Source organism: Lycium barbarum, chromosome 4 (assembly GCF_019175385.1).
Source record: "Lycium barbarum isolate Lr01 chromosome 4, ASM1917538v2, whole genome shotgun sequence".
NCBI lineage: Eukaryota > Viridiplantae > Streptophyta > Magnoliopsida > Solanales > Solanaceae > Lycium > Lycium barbarum.
Window position 1 is genome coordinate 129,970,892 of NC_083340.1, and position 18,105 is coordinate 129,988,996.

General features: G+C 34.4%; 2 protein-coding genes across 2 annotated transcripts; one reads left to right on the forward strand and one right to left on the reverse strand.

The window, feature by feature from the left end:
• The first annotated feature begins 2,636 nt into the window (after nucleotides 1-2,636).
• LOC132637781 (uncharacterized) lies at nucleotides 2,637-3,674 on the forward strand. Its single transcript, XM_060354818.1, has one exon. The coding sequence runs from the start codon at nucleotides 2,637-2,639 to the stop codon at nucleotides 3,672-3,674; it is 1,038 nt and encodes a 345-aa protein (XP_060210801.1).
• Nucleotides 3,675-11,055: 7,381 nt separating this feature from the next.
• On the reverse strand, nucleotides 11,056-16,331 carry LOC132637783 (uncharacterized). Its single transcript, XM_060354819.1, has 2 exons — nucleotides 16,250-16,331; nucleotides 11,056-13,225 (listed from the first exon to the last, which is right to left on the reverse strand). The coding sequence occupies exons 1-2, from the start codon at nucleotides 16,329-16,331 to the stop codon at nucleotides 11,433-11,435; spliced, it is 1,875 nt and encodes a 624-aa protein (XP_060210802.1). The 3' UTR covers nucleotides 11,056-11,432.
• Nucleotides 16,332-18,105: the final 1,774 nt, after the last annotated feature.

Genomic DNA, 18,105 nt, shown 5'->3' on the forward strand with positions numbered 1-18,105 from the left:
TAACAATCCAGTTGAGTCTTCAAATCGTTTTACCTATGGGTTACTAGTTGACGGGTTGATGTTAACTTTATGAGTATCTTCCGAGTTGCTCACAAGCCTGTAGATGATATTATGACGCCTATATTCTTATGGTCGTCAGAGGTAACAAGAACATATTTACTTCTCCATATTTAACTAAGCAAGGCTAAAGGGTTCCTATCCTCATTAGCGAACGATTAATCGAACAAGCTCTATTTATTCTTATTACGCATGCAAATTTCCTATCCTTAGTTCAATTCACACGCCACAGATTGTCTCTAATTAGTGATCAAGTAATTAAAAAATTCAGCACAAGAATAAATAAGCAACCCAAAAATATGGAAATTTAATAGATAGAAACGATAATCAAACGTCAACTTTCATGTTTGTGTCAAAACCCTAGAACTAAAGAGTTTAGCTCCACATAGACATGGAGGAAAAACAACAAATCATCCGAATAAAAATGTCAAAATAAGTATTACAGAGAATAGAAGGTAAAACCCTGTAATTACGGCCTCCGCGGCGGCTCCAAGCTCTCTTCAGATCCAAAGTTCTGAACTAAGAGTTTCAAGTTATCCAAAGTTATGTAAAAATTGTGGCTTATGAAATATTTATAGGTGTAGGAAAAGATCCAAATAAAATAACTTTGTCCAAAATAAATAGGAAGAATTAGGATTACGAAAACCCCTTCTACGCGGCCACACACTGCCAGGTAAGTTTTCCTCTTCTTTTCCTTCTTTTGCATATTCTGTCCTAATACGTTCAGCTTTGGTCAATTTCATATTTTCTTTGTCAATCAATCATCACGCAATAATGATGTCTCCAACTTGTCCCCCCTTTGTCTCCCTTCAATTTTCTTCTTTCTTTTTCTTTCGTATTTTCTTCAGTTTTGCTTCGAATTCTTTAAATTTGCACTTCTTTATTCCTATACAATAAAATATAATATTAAGCACAAAGGTATATAATAATACTCAAAAGACAAATAAATGTATTAAAATGTGAGATAACAATGACTAAATATATGCATTTCTGGCCGAACATCAAATATTCTTAAATTTTCCTCTCCTAACCGCCACGGTCGAACTTATGATTAGTTATGAGTTGTGTGACCTAGGATTCTTGAATTTCTATGATTTTGTTATAAATCAAACAAGAGAGTCCAACTCAAAAGACTAGTTTATTAGGTGGGAGAACATTAGCCTATAAATTTATTAACATTTTTCTTTTAACTCATGAGTGATAATTGACACATAACAGTCACACCGCTTGAGAATCAACGACTTCATTAGTCATGATTGGGCCTAGTTGGTCACGACAGCTGGCACCCCTCTTGGGTCCAGTCTACAACTCCGAGTCGGAGCACCACGCGTGGATTGACTGGCTCTGATACCAATGTTATAAATTAAAGGAAAATCACACAAATACAAGTTTTTAAAAAGTAATTTAAAAGCATTACAACTATTTTAAAAGAAATTACACAAATACAATTCATTTACATAGTTTACAACTTTTTAGATTTTGCAGGATCTTTATAACACATATTTTTAGAAGTTATTACCATTAATGGATATACTATTTACTTTCTCTTTCTTTCAAATATGGAGAGGACATGAGAAAAAATTAATGTAACTTTCCAAATAAAATAAAATTAGATGAATATTGTTGTAAATGGCTATATGTGGATGTCCTTGGGGCCACATGTATTTGTACTGTAGCATGCTATCATTCCCAAGTAATTGAGGCCTATAAATAGCCTCTTCCTTTAATGAAAGAGATCATCCAGAAATCGGAATAGAAAAGAACTACTCCTTGCTTTCTCTTTCTCTCTCTGTGCCCTTTGTTGCTTTTTAATTTTAGTACACAGTTTTATTTTACAGCACGTTATCAGCACGAAGCTCTAATCAAATTCCGCCAAAATTCAGTTGTATTAAGGTATGTGTTATATCCATTTATTTTCACAAATCAAGATTTTACTTTAATGGGTAAATGGTGTTCCTTATTCGTAACACTATATAAACATAGTCATATCTTTTAATTTGTGATTGCTTTGAATTTTCATTCTGTCTTCTTTTATCTATTCTATTGGTCAGTTTTCTTTTTATTCATTAACTAAGTTGACATGGTCTTTTCTAAAGATTAAGCTTGTTAGAGCCCGTTTGGATTGGCTTACAGCTTAAAGCTGTTTGCAGCTTATAAGCTGAAAAAAATAAGTTGGGGTAGTCCAACTTATTTTTTTTGGCTTATAAGCTGTTTTCAGCTTATAAGCTGTTTTAGATAAACTAAGTCAAATGGGTCCAATTATTTTTTTGAGCTTATTTTAAGCATAAAATGACTTTAAGCTGGCCAGCCAAACACTCAAAAAAGCTGAAAACAGCTTATAAGCCAACTTATAAGCCAATCCAAACGGGCTCTTATTCTGAAACACTGTTAAAATCTTGATGTCCCTAACGAACAGTTATCAAGGAATAGTTCCCACTTTTGGATGCTTGGGGACAATTACTGTTCACTCTAAAGTTATAGATATACTCCTCTATTGGTATGGTTTAATTAATATATGTAGTCTAATTAATATCTCCAAAAGTATTTAACTAACTCGTTTATCTTCTATGATAGCTACTATGTCGAACTTATCAAAGCTTGAATTTGTGGCACTTGACATTATCAGAAACAATTATTTATCATGGGTCCTTGATGCTAAAATTCACCTTGAGGCTAAAGGTCTTGGGGATACTATTAAACAGGGAAATGAATCATCAAGTCAAGATAAAGCCAAGGCTACGATTTTCCTTCGTCATCATCTCTATGAATTATTAAAAACTGAATATTTAACTGTGAAAGATCCACTTGAATTGTGGAATAATTTGAAGGATAGATATGAACACCTAAAATTGACGGTATTACCAAAAGCTCGATATGACTGGATGCATCTCCGACTCCAAGATTTTAAAACTATAACTGATTATAATTCTGTTGTCCATCAAGTAAGTTCTGCATTAAAATTGTGTGGAGAGACGAACACTGATGAGCACTTACTGGAGAAAACTTTTACCACTCTTCATGCTTCAAATGTGTTGCTAAAACAACAATACCGTGAAAAGGGGTTCAAAAAGTATGCTGATTTAATTTCATGCCTACTTGCGGCTGAGCAGAATAATACTCTATTAATGAAAAATCATGAATCCCGTCCCACTGGGTCTGCTCCATTCCCTGAAGTGAATGCAGTAACAGGTTATGATAAGCCTGAACGAAGGCAAAATAATTACTGTGGTCGTGGCCATGGTCGTGGTCGTGGACGTGAAAAGGGACGTCATAATTATCGTCAGCATGGTGAGAATAAACAAGAGACCAATAAGGGTTCTCAAAATAATCCTTCAAGAGGTGAAGTTAATATGTGCCACCGATGTGGTATGAAAGGTCATTGGGCACGTATTTGTCATACGCCCGATCATTTTGTCATGCTTTATCAGGCCTCTCTCAAAGGGAGAGAAAATAAAGTGGAAGCACACTTGACCTTTCATAATAATGATGATGAAGCAGCTCCCTCAAACAAACATGATGATATTGAGGCAAATCTTGCTTATAAAGATGATGATTTTAAAAGCCTCTCAAATATTACTCATTTAGAAGCTGGAGACTTCTATGATGAAATTGACTGAAGAACTGATTATCTCACTGGGGAATAGTACTATGAGAAAAATTGTTGTTTACTTTTATGTTTATCACTAGTTTATTTTTCTTAGGTGTATTTCCTAAAATATCATGTCTTACTAGTTTCTTCATCACTAGTGTAGTTTCCTAAAGTTGGTTCTCACATTTCTTATAATGTACCTTTTATTTTTATGAAAGAATATGGAAATTCCCCAGTCATCAGTTGGACCCAAGATCAATTACGATGATATATGTCTTATAGATAGTGCTACAACACACACTATTTTAAGAGATAAGAAATACTTCTCTTATTTGATGATGAAAGAAGCCAATGTTAATACAATATCTGAAAGTACAAGATTAATTGAAGGCTCCGGAAAAGCTAATTTATTATTATCCGGAGGAACAAATTTGGCAATTAACGAAGCATTATATTGTAGTAAGTCTCAAAGAAACCTACTAAGTTTCAAAGACATTCGCCAAAATGGCTATCATATTGAGACTACAAATGCTGAAAAGATCGAATATCTTTATGTTACTACAATGATGTCGGGTAAGAAATATGTGCTCGAAAAATTACTTGCTCTTTCTTCCGGCTTATACTACACAAGTATTAGCATGGTTGAAACACATGCCATAGTAAACTTCTTTCAAATGATTTTATTATTTGGCATGACCGGTTGGGCCATCCCGGTTCTAATATGATGCGCAAAATAATTGAGAATTCATACGGGCACTCTTTGAAGAACCAAAAGATTTTTCAATTCAAGGAATTCTCTTGTGCTGCATGTTCTCAAGGAAAATTAATTACTAGACCATCAGTAATTAAAGTTGGGGTTGAATCCCCTGCATTTCTGGAATGTATACAAGGTGATATATGTGGGCCCATTCACCCACCATGTGGACCATTTAAATATTATATGATTTTAATAGATGCATCTACAAGATGGTCACATGTGTGTTTGTTATCGTCATGACCCAACCAGAGGGCCATGACGGGCACCCAGAGCTAACACACCGAGAACCTCTAAACATGCATCTCATAATCATTTCTGGGTGGACCATAAAGATAGCTTATGGATATCATAATCTGTAAGGACATATATCACAACATAAAGACACATCTCTATATAATCTTCAACAATTATGTCCATCATCACCAGCTGACAAGGCTACTAAAATATTAGACAACAATATGAACCGGTAGGGTTATGAAACGTCTAACTTTACACACATGTCTACGAGCCTCTACATAGAATACAAGTGACCATGAAGACCAATACCAATAGACTGCAGCTTCGAAGTAAGTGGAGTCCTCCTGGAAATCCGCTGATAAAGCACCTACGGATCGGATCCGTCTCCCTGCCTACCCGCGGGCATGAGTGCAGCCTCCATAAGAAGGGACGTCAGTACGAACAGTATACTGAGCATGTAAGGCATGAATAACAACATAAACAAGAAATAAGAAGCATGAGATAAAGAGATAACCTGTATATTTGATTACCTTTTTAGGTGGATACCATGCATGCCGACTTTAACTTTTTAAATCAACATTATAAATATATATATATATATATATATATATATATATATATATATAAGTAAGTAAGTAAATTGCCTGACCATATAGGTACGGTGTTATGCTGCCCGACCATATAGGCACGGTGTTATCATCATTAGCCAGCGTCCGGGCTTCCCGCATCCGGGGTAATCCATCTCACGCCGTCCATTAGTGGTGACTGCCTGTGCCATATAGGCACGGTGTTATTATCATTATCCATAAGTCGCCCATTACGCCCACCGTAGTGGTGTCTGCTCGGCCAACTAGGCCCGGTGTAATTATACACACACACACACACACGCACGCACGCACACACACACACACACACACACACATATATACACACATATATATATACACACGTAAAGCATGCATGAGAGCCCAAATAAAAGCTACAACTCTATTGGAGTGATGTAAGGTCGATAACCTCCGATTATCTTATAGAACAATCATCATCGCTATATATCACCTTGAAGGAACAATTATTATAAGGTGAGATCAACAACAATGAATAAAATCAAGAAAATTATGAAATAAGCTCAATAATCTCATAATAGCATCAAATCCATAAGCTTTAGAATCTTAAAAAATGGAATCATCATTATCATCATGGAACATACTTATCTTTAGCATCATAAGAAACTCTAAGAATCATGAACTTCTAAATTTTGGGAATAAGAATGTTATGGAAGACATGTATGGGTTCATAAGAAAAGAATCATGCCTTTAGAAAGAAAGAGTTTAGCCTTACATACCTTTTTTTGGTCTCCTACTACTTAACGCTTATCCTTCTAAGCTCGTAAATCTACATTCAAGAGAATTCATATTACTGTTAGGCTTATCGTCATATGCTTATCTTAAGTCTTCAAATTAAGCCCCTTTAGAATCTGCCAAAATTCAGGCAGCATCTCCACTGTTTATATCCCTAACTCGAAATCACAATACCAACAAAACAACAACAATAGCAACACTAATATCATCAACATTATCACCAACACCAATATACTCCATAAAACATCCCACACGATGTTTTTCCAAATTCGTTAACCAACCATAACAATATCCACAATACCATAATCAAAGAATTATATTCAATTTAATCTCAAATTAATCCAAAATCTCCTTTCAAATTCATCCCATAGTCATCATCTTCAATTCAATACTTTGTGACTTCTCCACTTTGATTCTTTTCCTTTTCAAGAGTTATTAAACCTTTAAACCAACTCAATCATATAGATAAGATGGGGAACATACCTTATAATGGAAGAATTTCACCTCACTCAACTTCTCCCAAGCGCAAGTTCATCACAACATTGAAGAGAAACAAGAATAATCATCTTCCATAGATTATCTTAAGGTTTTGATGTTTGATCTTTTCTTTCAATGGTATGGAAGGTTGTGGAATGTTGTAGAATCCTCAATAAATCTCTTATGATGGGGAGATAAGTGTGGAAGGCTCTAGAGAAGGGTGGAGATAAGAAATGGTGAGAAGTTTGGTGATTTAGATGACTTAAAGGGATATATATAGCAGCCCAATTCGGCTTGGGCTAGTGGCCCGAATTTAGTGGACCTTTTAAGAGGTTTCTAGAATTTTCGTGTAGATTCGCGGCTTCTGGCAGTCCGTTTTAAAATGCCCATAACTCCCTACTTCGATGTCGTATTAATGAACGGTTTGTTGCGTAGACTCGACGAATTTCATTTTAGGCTCTTGAACCACCTCAAAACTCCTGATATACCTAGAGATATACCCCTCTCAAGTTGACCCAAAATTTCTGTCCAAAATCCTGCCAACTTTTTCCAAATTTTTGTCAAACTTATTTTCTTCGATTTGCTTGATCCCGGAACCTTTAGATACTTGCTTAACACTTGTTAAGAGTATTCCTTAACCTTATAAGGGTTCCATGACCTCTCCGAGCTTACGTTAGTTTACTTCCAACACAAACGACGCAAAAAAAAATCGAGGTGTAATAGTTATCAACTCGCAATTTGGCATTTGCGAGATTACTTGCTCAAATAATAAGATTAAGAGCACAATTTCCAAATTTTGCAATTAAGACAATTCACCTCGATAATGCTGGTGAGTTTACATCCCAAGCTTTTAATGATTATTGTATATCAACTGGGATAACAGTTGAGCATCCGGTTGCTCATGTTCATACTCAAAATGGTCTAGCAGAATCATTAATCAAACACTTCCAATTAATTGCTAGACCAATGCTTATGAGAACAAAACTTCCCATTTCGGTATGGGGTCATGCTATTTTGCATGCAGTAATCCTTGTGCGGATTAGGCCCACAAGTTATCATAAAGTCTCTCCATTACAACTGGCTTTTGGTCAGGAGCCGAATATTTCCCATCTCAGAATATTTGGATGTGCGGTATATGTTCCAATAGCTCATAGGGGCTTTCCATTGTATATAAATAAACTTTCGTATTCTACTCTGCAAATCCCATTTTCCTTAAGCATATAGAAACCTATGATTCAAATTTGCATATGCTGCTGGTTTGGTGAGTTTAGTGATCATGGCTGGCTCACATGATCTATTAGCTCACCACAACGCACAAAGATGGGTCCCCAAAGAAGGTTGGGGATATATGTTGGGTATGAATCTCCTTCTATTATAAAATATTTGAAACCTATGACTGGAGATTTATTTACGGCAAGATTTGTTGATTGCCATTTTGATGAATCAATATACTCAGCATTAGGGGGAGAAAATAAGCAGCTGAAAAAGGAGATAAATTAGAATGCAATATCATTATCTCATTTAGGTCCTCGTACAAATCAAAGTGAACTTGAAGTTCAAAAGATAATCTATTTGTAAAATATTGCAAAACAACTGCCAGATGCGTTCACTGACCTATCAAGGATTACTAAATCTCATATTCCAGCTGCTAATGCTCCAATTCGAGTTGATGTCCCGGTAGGACAATCAATTAAGTCAAATGAGTCTAAACCACATTTAAAACGTGGTAGACCGATCGGTTCCAAAGATAAAAATCCTCGAAAAAGAAAAGGAGCAAATAATCAAAATGATAATAATATGGAGGCGGTTGCTCAAGAAGAGAAACGAGACATAACAACTGATAAAACCTCGGAAGAGGTTCAAGTATCTGAAAATAATGAAAATGAAGAGATCTCAATAAGTTATTTCTCCTCAGGAAAAATGTGGAACCGAAATGATATAATTGTCGATAATGTTTTTGCCTATAATGTTGTTTTTGAAATAATGCAACAAAGTGAGGATCTTGAACCAAAATCTGTCGAGGAATGTAGATAGAGAAATGATTGGCCAAAATGGAAAGATGCAATTCAAGTTGAATTAGCTTTGCTTGAAAAACGCGAAGTTTTCGGATCAATAGTTCGAACACCTGAAGGTGTAAAGCCAGTGGGGGTACAAATGGGTTTTTGTGCGAAAAAGAAATGAGAAAAATGAAGTCGTAAGATATAAAGCACGACTTGTGGCACAAGGATTTTCGCAAAGACCTGACATTGATTATATGGAGACATATTCTCCTGTGGTGGATACAATCACCTTCAGATATCTTGTAAATTTGGCAGTTCAGGAAAAACTTGATATGCATTTGATGGATGTTGTCACAACCTATTTATATGGCTCACTGGACAATGATATTTTTATGAAAATCCCTGAAGGATTCAAAATGCCCGAAGCATATAAAGATTCCCGGGAAAATTATTCAATAAAGCTTCAGAAATCTTTATACAGATTAAAACAATCATGGTGCATGTGGTATAATCGCCTTAGCGAATACCTATTGAAAGAAGGGTATAAAAATGACCCAATTTGTCCTTGTGTCTTTATGAAAAGGTCTAGATCAGAATTTGTCATAATAGCTGTATATGTTAATGACTTGAATATTATTGGAACTCCTGAAGAGCTTCCAAAGGCAGTAGAATGTTTGAAAAAGGAAATTTGAAATGAAAGACCTTGAAAAAACAAAATTCTGTCTTGGTCTACAAATTGAGCATTTTACAAATGGAACATTTGTCCATCAATCAACATATACTGAAAATATTTTAAAGAGATTTTACATGGATAAAGCACATCCATTGAGTACCCCAATGGTTGTGAGATCACTTGATATTAATAAAGATCCATTTCGACCTTATGAAAATGATGAAGAACTTCTTCGTGCTGAAATACCACATTTGAGTGCAATTGGGGCATTAATGTATCTTGCCAATAACTCTCGACCAGATATAGCTTTCTTTGTAAGCTTATTAGCAAGATTTAGTTCTTTCCCAACAAGAAGACACTGGAATGGTATTAAGCATATATTCAGATACCTCCGAGGGACCATTGATATGGGGTTGTTTTATTGAAATGAATCCAATTCACAACTAATTGGTTATGCAGATGCAGGATATTTGTCCGATCCACATAAAGGTCGATCCCAGACAGGTTATTTATTTACATGTGGAGGTACAACTATATCATGGCGTTCAACAAAACAAACTAGGATTACTACTTCTTCAAATCATGCAGAGATAATAGCCATTCATGAAGCAAGTCGAAAATGCGTTTGGTTGAGATCAATAACTCAACATATCAAGAAACATGTGGCCTTACTTTGAAGAGGAATATTTCAACAACATTATACGAAGATAATGCTACATGCATAGCTTAACTAAGAGGAGGTTACATTAAAGGAGACAGAACAAAACATATTTCACCAAAATTCTTTTTTACTCATAATCTTCAAAAGAAGGGTGAAATAGATGTTCAACAAGTTCGCTCAAGTGATAACTTAGCAGATATGTTCACTAAGGCATTACCAACCTCAACATTTGAGAAACTAATATACAAGATTGGAAGGTGTTGTCTTCGAGACATTAAGTGATGTTGCCAACAGGGGAGTAAATACGCGTTGCACTCTTTTTCCCTTAACCAAGGTTTTGTCCCACTGATTTTTCCTGGTAAGGTTTTTAATGAGGCAGCAAGCAAGGCGTATTACAAATAACTATGTATAGTACTTTTCTTTCACTAGAATTTTTAATATGCATGGACATCCGAGGGGGAGTGTTGTAAATGGCTATATCTGGATGTCTTTGGGTCTACATGTATTTGTACTGTAGCATGCTATCATTCCCAAAAAAATAAAATAAGCACGCTAGTATTGGCAATAGAGCAAGTCGGATCAGGAAAAAAAACGGGTCGGATCAAAGTTCAATATTCATCATCCATGTAGAATTTTCAAAAAGAAAATTTATTTTTTCCAATCTGAAAGCATCATAAACTAAGTAAAAACTAACAAAGTAAAGCAGCCCAACAAAACCAATTACTTCTACGAAAAACCAAGCACAAGACAGGACATAAAAGTCCAATAGATATGCGACGAGAAACAATAATTAATAGCTTCCCAAGTCACAATAAAATGCCTCAATAAAGGCTAACAAACTAAGCAAAAGCTAATAAGGTAAGAAGTTTCCATTAACAAAGGCAACTTGAAGATGCCATATTACAAAAGCAAAAGCTTGTGAGCTTTTGAAGCAAAAACAAGGAAACTAAGTTAGACTACATACGAACCATGGAGTTTTACAATTGTACTCTACGAGGTTTCATATCTTGAAATGTCTTAATAACAACATCATTAGAAACATTATCAAATATATCTTTTTCTAGATAAGGCACCAAACAACCACTAAAAAAATCATCACTCATTTGACTCCGCAAGTCATTCTTGATAAACTTCATTGCTGAAAAGGCTCTTTCAACGGATGCTGTGGCAACCGACAGAAGCAAAGCAAGTTTCACTAAGCGGAATACAAGAGGATAATTTGAATGCTTCTTTGTTTGTACTAATTTTTTTGAAAGATCACAAAGCCCTTTTAGATTAGAGAACCTTTCATCAACATCACGAACATCAACAATGTAACTTGCAAGTTGATTCTCAAGAGAACCTATATTGAATTCATTAAAGTCATCAGGATATAATTTAGCCATTTTCATTATTTTCCTGATGTCAAAACTTGAAAATGAGTCAATTGGATTCAAACAAGAAATTCCATGAAGCAAATCAGTCGTCGCTTCGCCAAAACGATCTTTAAGTTCTTGAAGTTGCCAATCAATAATATTGCAAAATACCTCAACACGATAATGATGTGAGACTGTATTGTCACCAAGTCTCCTTTGTGATCTTAAAGAGCTAACATATGGCTCCTCAAAGTTAGGTACCAAAATGTCATGCTTGATACAAATTAAATAAAGACACCCTAGCAATAAGAGAATCCCATTCTTCATCCCTATACGCTTGCAACTTTATTTTTGCTACTTCAACAAGTAGCATGGCATTTGCCAAATCTTGCTCCTTTTTTTGTAAGCATTTATTAAGCTCATTTGTGATTGCTAAAACATCACTCATCAAATGCAACATGAACGCAACCTCATATGTTCGACAAGCTTCAAGATATCCCATTGCCTTGGCTCTTTCATCCAATAATCGTGCATCAAGAACAAGTGATTCAAGAACATTAAGAATAGAGCCAAACATAAGAATAAAATTGTTGAAAGATTTAAAATGAGATCCCCAACGCGTATCACAAGCTCTTGAAAGACCGAGTTCTTGATTCAAGCCCCTACCGGTTGTAAGCTCACCCAAATCTAATGCCTCTTGAATTCTTTCTTTTTGAGAATCTCGAAATTCATCCATACGCTTAAAAGAAGATCCCAATACATTCAAAATATTTGAAACTAATACTACAAGTTTTCCCACTTGAATACATTTTTTCGAGACCGCAACAAGAGTTAGTTGAAGTTGATGAGCAAAACAATGAATGGAATGGGCCGATCTACTTTCTTGCCTAATCAACATTTTAAGGCCATTGAATTCACCTTGCATATTGCTTGCCCCATCATAACATTGTCCACGCACATATGATAGACTTAAGGAATGTTGAGCAAGTAAATTAGCAATTGCCCTCTTTAGAGATAAAGCACTAGTATCTTGAACATGAACAATGTCAAGAAGCCGCTCCATCACAAATCCATTTCTATCAATATATCGTAAGACAATAGCCATTTGCTCCTTGCGTGACACATCAAAAGACTCATCAACTAGTAAAGAAAAGTAGTCACCATTTAATTCCTCAAGAATAGCTTTAATTGTTTCTATCTTACAAGCCCTGACAATATCTTTCTGAATTATTGGAGAAGTCATTTGATCATTTTGAGGAGCATGTTCTAGTACATAATCACGAATATTATCACACGTTTTCGCATACCATGAGAGAATTTGAAGAAAATTACCCCTACTAAGTGATGATTTAGATTCATCATGACCTCGAAATGCCAATCCTTGAGTTATAAGAAGTCTTACTACATCAACTGAAGCACTTAACCGGACCCAATATGCATGCTTAAATTGACTAAATTGCATCTCAAGTGCAAAATGAATAGACTGTTGTACCCGCAATAAATCTTGACATTTCTTTTTTGACTGGTTATGTGGGCTGTTCGGTAGACCAATATGTTTTCCAAGATTCTTCTTTTTCTGCCAACTCTTAAACCCAATAGTTGAAAATACTTCACCCCCACCTTGATTAGTGTTGTAGCCTTTAAATAGATAACAATACAAACAATAGACTGCATCTTTACTAACACTATACTCCAACCAATCATGATATACATCATCAAACCATTCAGAATTAAAACGACGCATTGATCCAGAAATATTCGTTTGAGGATACTCATGCTGAAGCAATCGAGGTTGACAAGGACCATTAATAAGGTATGCTCTTCTAATAACATCACGATGGTTTGGATGATAGTCCAAGATTGGGGTTCTTTCACCCGGATCATAATTTAAAGTACTCAAATCAAATTCTTGAGAAGAAGGTAATGGTATTTCTGAATGGTGGGCATTTGCTTCCTGGTTAGGTTGACTAGAAGAAGCTACACTGGATTTCGGTACTTTGGTAAAATACTTCTTTACTGAATGTTGAGACTGAATAGTAAAAAGTAAGAATGTTGTTAGAACTTAAAAAAAAAATAGTTTTGTAGACAAGTTTTTTTCCTTGACTTACCAAGTTACTGTATTTTAAAGTGTTGTAAACATTTATACTTCTGTATATAACAAGCTGTAAAAACCAACATAGAGAAGAACATGGTTGCATAAACAATGTATATAAAGAGTACAATTAGTTGTAACAGATTGATTGAATCTTTATTTAATAATCCTATCGAGTTAATATATTAGAGTTATTTATCTCCTCATTTATGAATGTATATTTGGGAAACTAGAATTATTGATAACAGTTACCAGTTTCAAGAAAAAAACTACAATTATTGATAAAGGTATGGAACTACAATATTAAATGCAAGAAGGTCATTCTTCACACCAAAACATACATACATTCATTCATGTACAAAATGATCAAAGATGGAAAAATGGATAATCATACTCGACACTGTAGCTCTAGCTTCTATTAGTACTATTTCCCATATATATATTCATAAACAAAAAAGCAACAACTAAAACTGCTAATCTGCTTCTTCAAGGGACTGCATTAAGCTCCAATCATCGATTGGGGAGGGTAAGCAAATATATAAAATTTTAGAAAAGAAAAAAAAATAGAAAAAAGAAGGGAACTAAGAACTTACCGAGGAAGCCATTAACAGAGACCAGAGAGATGACCGACGGCCAGCAATGGCGAAATTAATGGACAGAACTGAACAGAAAAAAAAAAAAAGAGAATGGCGAGGATAGTGGAGGAAGAGAGAAAGAAAACTAGTGGAAGAGAGAGAAAACGTAGTGGTTTTTTATTTAGTATTTGACTTTGAGCTTAGGGATTTGAGTCCAATTGGATCTGCCCACTGCCCACTGCCCCCTTACTACTAAACTACATCGTTTCATTTGGTGGACCCCTGAAAAACATTGGCTGAAACAAATGCTAACAGCCAGGTTCGAACCCGCGCAACTTGTGCGAATCTGAACCCCCTGCGCCGCTGAGCTGCGCCTTTCGTTTGTGTTGAGGGGGTTCAGTATTAAATATATACACATAAAATAAAAATTTGACTCTATATAAACAGCGTAATTTTTTGACTGAGGGGGTTCGGATGAACACCCTGGACTATACCTAGATCCACCCCTGTGTGTGAGAGAGAGAGTTTATATATATATATTTTATATCATTAAAATAGTTGATATACTAATGTTAAATGTTGTATATAGTATGCTTAATATTATATAATGTATACAATTGCACAATATATTTGATATTATATACCATATATAATATTACAATATAATTGATATATTATTTTTGATGATATAGAAGTTACACGAATAGTTTTCATGCTGAAGTGCGAATAATAGTTACGAATTAATATGAATATTCATGCACTTTTCTTAATAGTTTCTTTTAGTCACAAAAAGATAATTGCATCAAAGTGAAAACTAAAAGACTAAAAATCGAAAGGAGGGGGGGGGGGGGGGGGGGGGATTAAAAACGAGCTCACAATCCTTTGCATCTGACTTTTTTTTTTTTTTGGGAAAATCATTTTTCAAGTAAGGTTTATACTAGATATTCATTTGCAAATATTTCCTATATGTCTACAATTTTTACTTTGAAAAGTATCTATTTATAATAAAGGTCATTCTAAATTAGAAAATATATATTAATAAAAACTTGACTTTTCTTTCCTACATAGTGTGACCCCACGACAGCCTAGGGGAGAGAGAGAGATCTTGGGTATGAGTAATTATATTTAATACGTTACCATTTATTTATTCAAGATTTTAGGAATAGTCATAATTGAAGGAGGATTGATAGCTTTTAAGGTATACCATATAAGTTACTTTGATGGTACAATATGTAATATTCAAAGTGATTGTAGTTTGTATAATTTACTTTTAGAAAAGGTGTATTTGTGAAAGTTCCCATAAATATGAGTAATTATATTTAATACGTTACCATTTATTTATTCAAGATTTTAGGAATAGTCATAATTGAGGGAGGATTGATAGCTTTTAAGGTATACCATATAAGTTACTTTGATGGTACAATATGTAATATTCAAAGTGATTGTAGTTTGTATAATTTACTTTTAGAAAAGGTGTATTTGTGAAAGTTCCCATAAATCAAATAGGAGAGCCCAACCCAAAAGATTAGACCGTTAGTTAGGTAGCCCATTTAACCTATAAATTCATGTAGCATTTTTCTTTTAAAAGATGAGGGACAGTTGACACGTAACAATCGCCCCACTTGATCTACTTGCTCTGATATCGATCTTATAAACCAAACAGGAGAGCCCAACAAAAAAGATAACATGTTAAGTGGGAGGGCTTATTTAACCTATAAACTTATTAGTATTTCTCTTTTTAATCGATGAGGGACAATTGTTATGTTTCTTCCATAATCTCAAAAATATGAATCATCGATCGTACTGTCTATATCCACTAGTTACAATATTTAGTTGTGTGTTAGCTGAAGGCAACTGACAAGTTCATCAAATGGCAACAAGTTGCAAATGTTAGAATTGAAATATATAGGGATAATTAAACCAAGAATTTAGATTGAGACGTTACTGTATATCTTAACTCCACACAAATAGTGAACAATTTTTTTTTAATCAAATAAGACATCTTACATGTACACTAAGAAGTTTATATAAATAGTTAGGCCTCATTTGTTTACACTTAATGAAATTTTTAATTATAATCATTCAAATCTCAGTTGTTAAGTAATTCAGTTTTAGGTCTGAATCTTAATCATTAAGATCTTCATTATTAAGTGCGTTTGTTTTTCTTATTTTATAATCACTTTATGGGTCTGAATAGATCTGATTGATTAAGATCTATGACAAAGTCTTAATATCATTAAGAGGTCTATTTAAGGATTTCTACAAATTAAGATGACAGTTCATCACTAATCTATCTACTTTAACCCACCACCTACAACCACCATCCTCAGCCACAACTAGCACCGCCGCCAATCACCACCACATACCACCTACCACCACCACCGTCAATTACCGCAGTCAGCAATTATCACCACCAACCACCATTGCATCCACTATGATCACAATTACCACCATTAGTCACCACTATATATCGCTGACCACGATCATCGTTTACCGCCATTAGCTATCACCATCATCCACCATTAACAATCATTGTTAATCATTACTATACGTTTCAGACCACTATACCACAAGATACTACCCACAATCACCATCATCAGTCAGGACCATCCCCAATCGACACACACAATATCACCACTGCTAGCCATCACCACCACCAATCGTCATATATATAAATTTTAAAAAATATTTTGTTGATATAGTATTAGATTAGTTTAGTATTTTATTTGAATTTTATATTTATTACTATTTTTTAAATAAAAACAAGTTTTATACATTTAGATGTTGAGTAAACAAAGAGTCTTAATTATTTAGTATTCAAATTTTAATACAATTCATCTTAATATTTTGATGTATATTCAGATTCAAACATCTAAATTTTAACGCGCATCTTAATATTCAATGTGTATTCGGATTCAGACGTCTTAGTCTTAACGAAAATAAATGAGGCCGTGAGTAACCAGTACTTTAACTCCTACGACTAAGAAGTCCAACACTACTAGAAAAACTTGAATTACATGGGAATTTTACCTGGGAATTTTTTTCGCATGTAATTCTTGCGGATTTTCATGCGAAAATCTAAAAATTCCTAATTTCTAGAATATTTACCTGCGGATACGATTTCCCCAGGTAAATCTGCGAGTACATTTAGCGCCATATTATTACCCGGGGATTTATGTGGAAAAATAATCCCCAAGTATCATTTTCGTCGGTAGTTCCATAGGTAAACAACCAAAACTCTAAAAAAAAAAAAAATCTTTGTGAAATCGTAGGAAAATCCCCAGGTGTTTGTACTTGTAGATTTACCTGGGGATTATTTGTTGGGAATTTACCTGGGGATTTTATCATCTAGGGAATTGCTTGGGGATTATGTTCCTGCGAATTTAGCTAGTGATTGTTTCTAGGGGATTTAACAAGGAATTTTATTACCTAGGGAATTACTTAGGAATTCTGTTGCAGAAAATTTAGATGAGAATTATAACTTGGGGATGTACCTGGGAAGTTTATTACCTAAGAAATTACTTGGGAATTTCGTTACTGTGAATTAGCTAGGGATTATTTCTTGGAGATTTATCTGCAAATTTTATTACCATAGAAATTACTTGGGGATTTATTGCTGTGAATTTAGTTGGAAATTATTCATTAGAGATTTAAGAAATTATATATTTTTAGAAGTTACAAAAATTAGTAATTGTATACAAATTAAATAATTTACCCGCGGATACGATTTTGGATTTCCAAATGAATTTTCAAGTGGTCCTTTTGTTTGAAGTGGTCCTTTTGTTTGGATTTTCAAGTGGTCCTTTTGTTTGAAGATATCATTTGCTCAAATAGAACATTAAAGTATATATAAAGGATTACCAATTCAAAGAGTACATAAGCTTATCCACTTTTATGTTAGAATGAACAAAATTGTAATTAAAGGAGAGCGGCTACGCATGCCCCCTTTTGGAAACCATTTCAGTCATTCCGTGTTACATCTTCCATTAAGAGATCAGAAATTATGATTTTCCTTATGCTTCCTGTAGATCCCGTCATTTTCTATTGATCAACCATAAGGCACTGAAGTTTTATTACCATAGAGATTACGTGGGGATTATTTTGCTGTGAATAAATTTCTTGGGGATTTTATTGCTGTGAATAAACTCCCAGGTAAATTTCTTGGGATTTTAAGTGGATTTTCAAGTGGTCCTTTTGTTTGAAGTGGATTTTCAAGTGGTCCTTTTGTTTGAAGTGGATTTTGGATTTTCAAGTGGTCCTCTTGTTTGGATTTT

Excerpts from the sequence above, each read along its gene's own strand:
- LOC132637781 (XM_060354818.1), top strand. The coding sequence starts at position 2,637 with ATGTCGAACTTATCAAAGCTTGAATTTGTGGCACTTGACATTATCAGA.
- LOC132637783 (XM_060354819.1), bottom strand. The coding sequence starts at position 16,331 with ATGGCGGTAAACGATGATCGTGGTCAGCGATATATAGTGGTGACTAAT. Across the intron at positions 13,226-16,249 it reads TCATAGTGGATGCAATGGTG|TTCTAACAACATTCTTACTT; the intron begins GTTGGTGGTGAT and ends TTTTTTTTTAAG.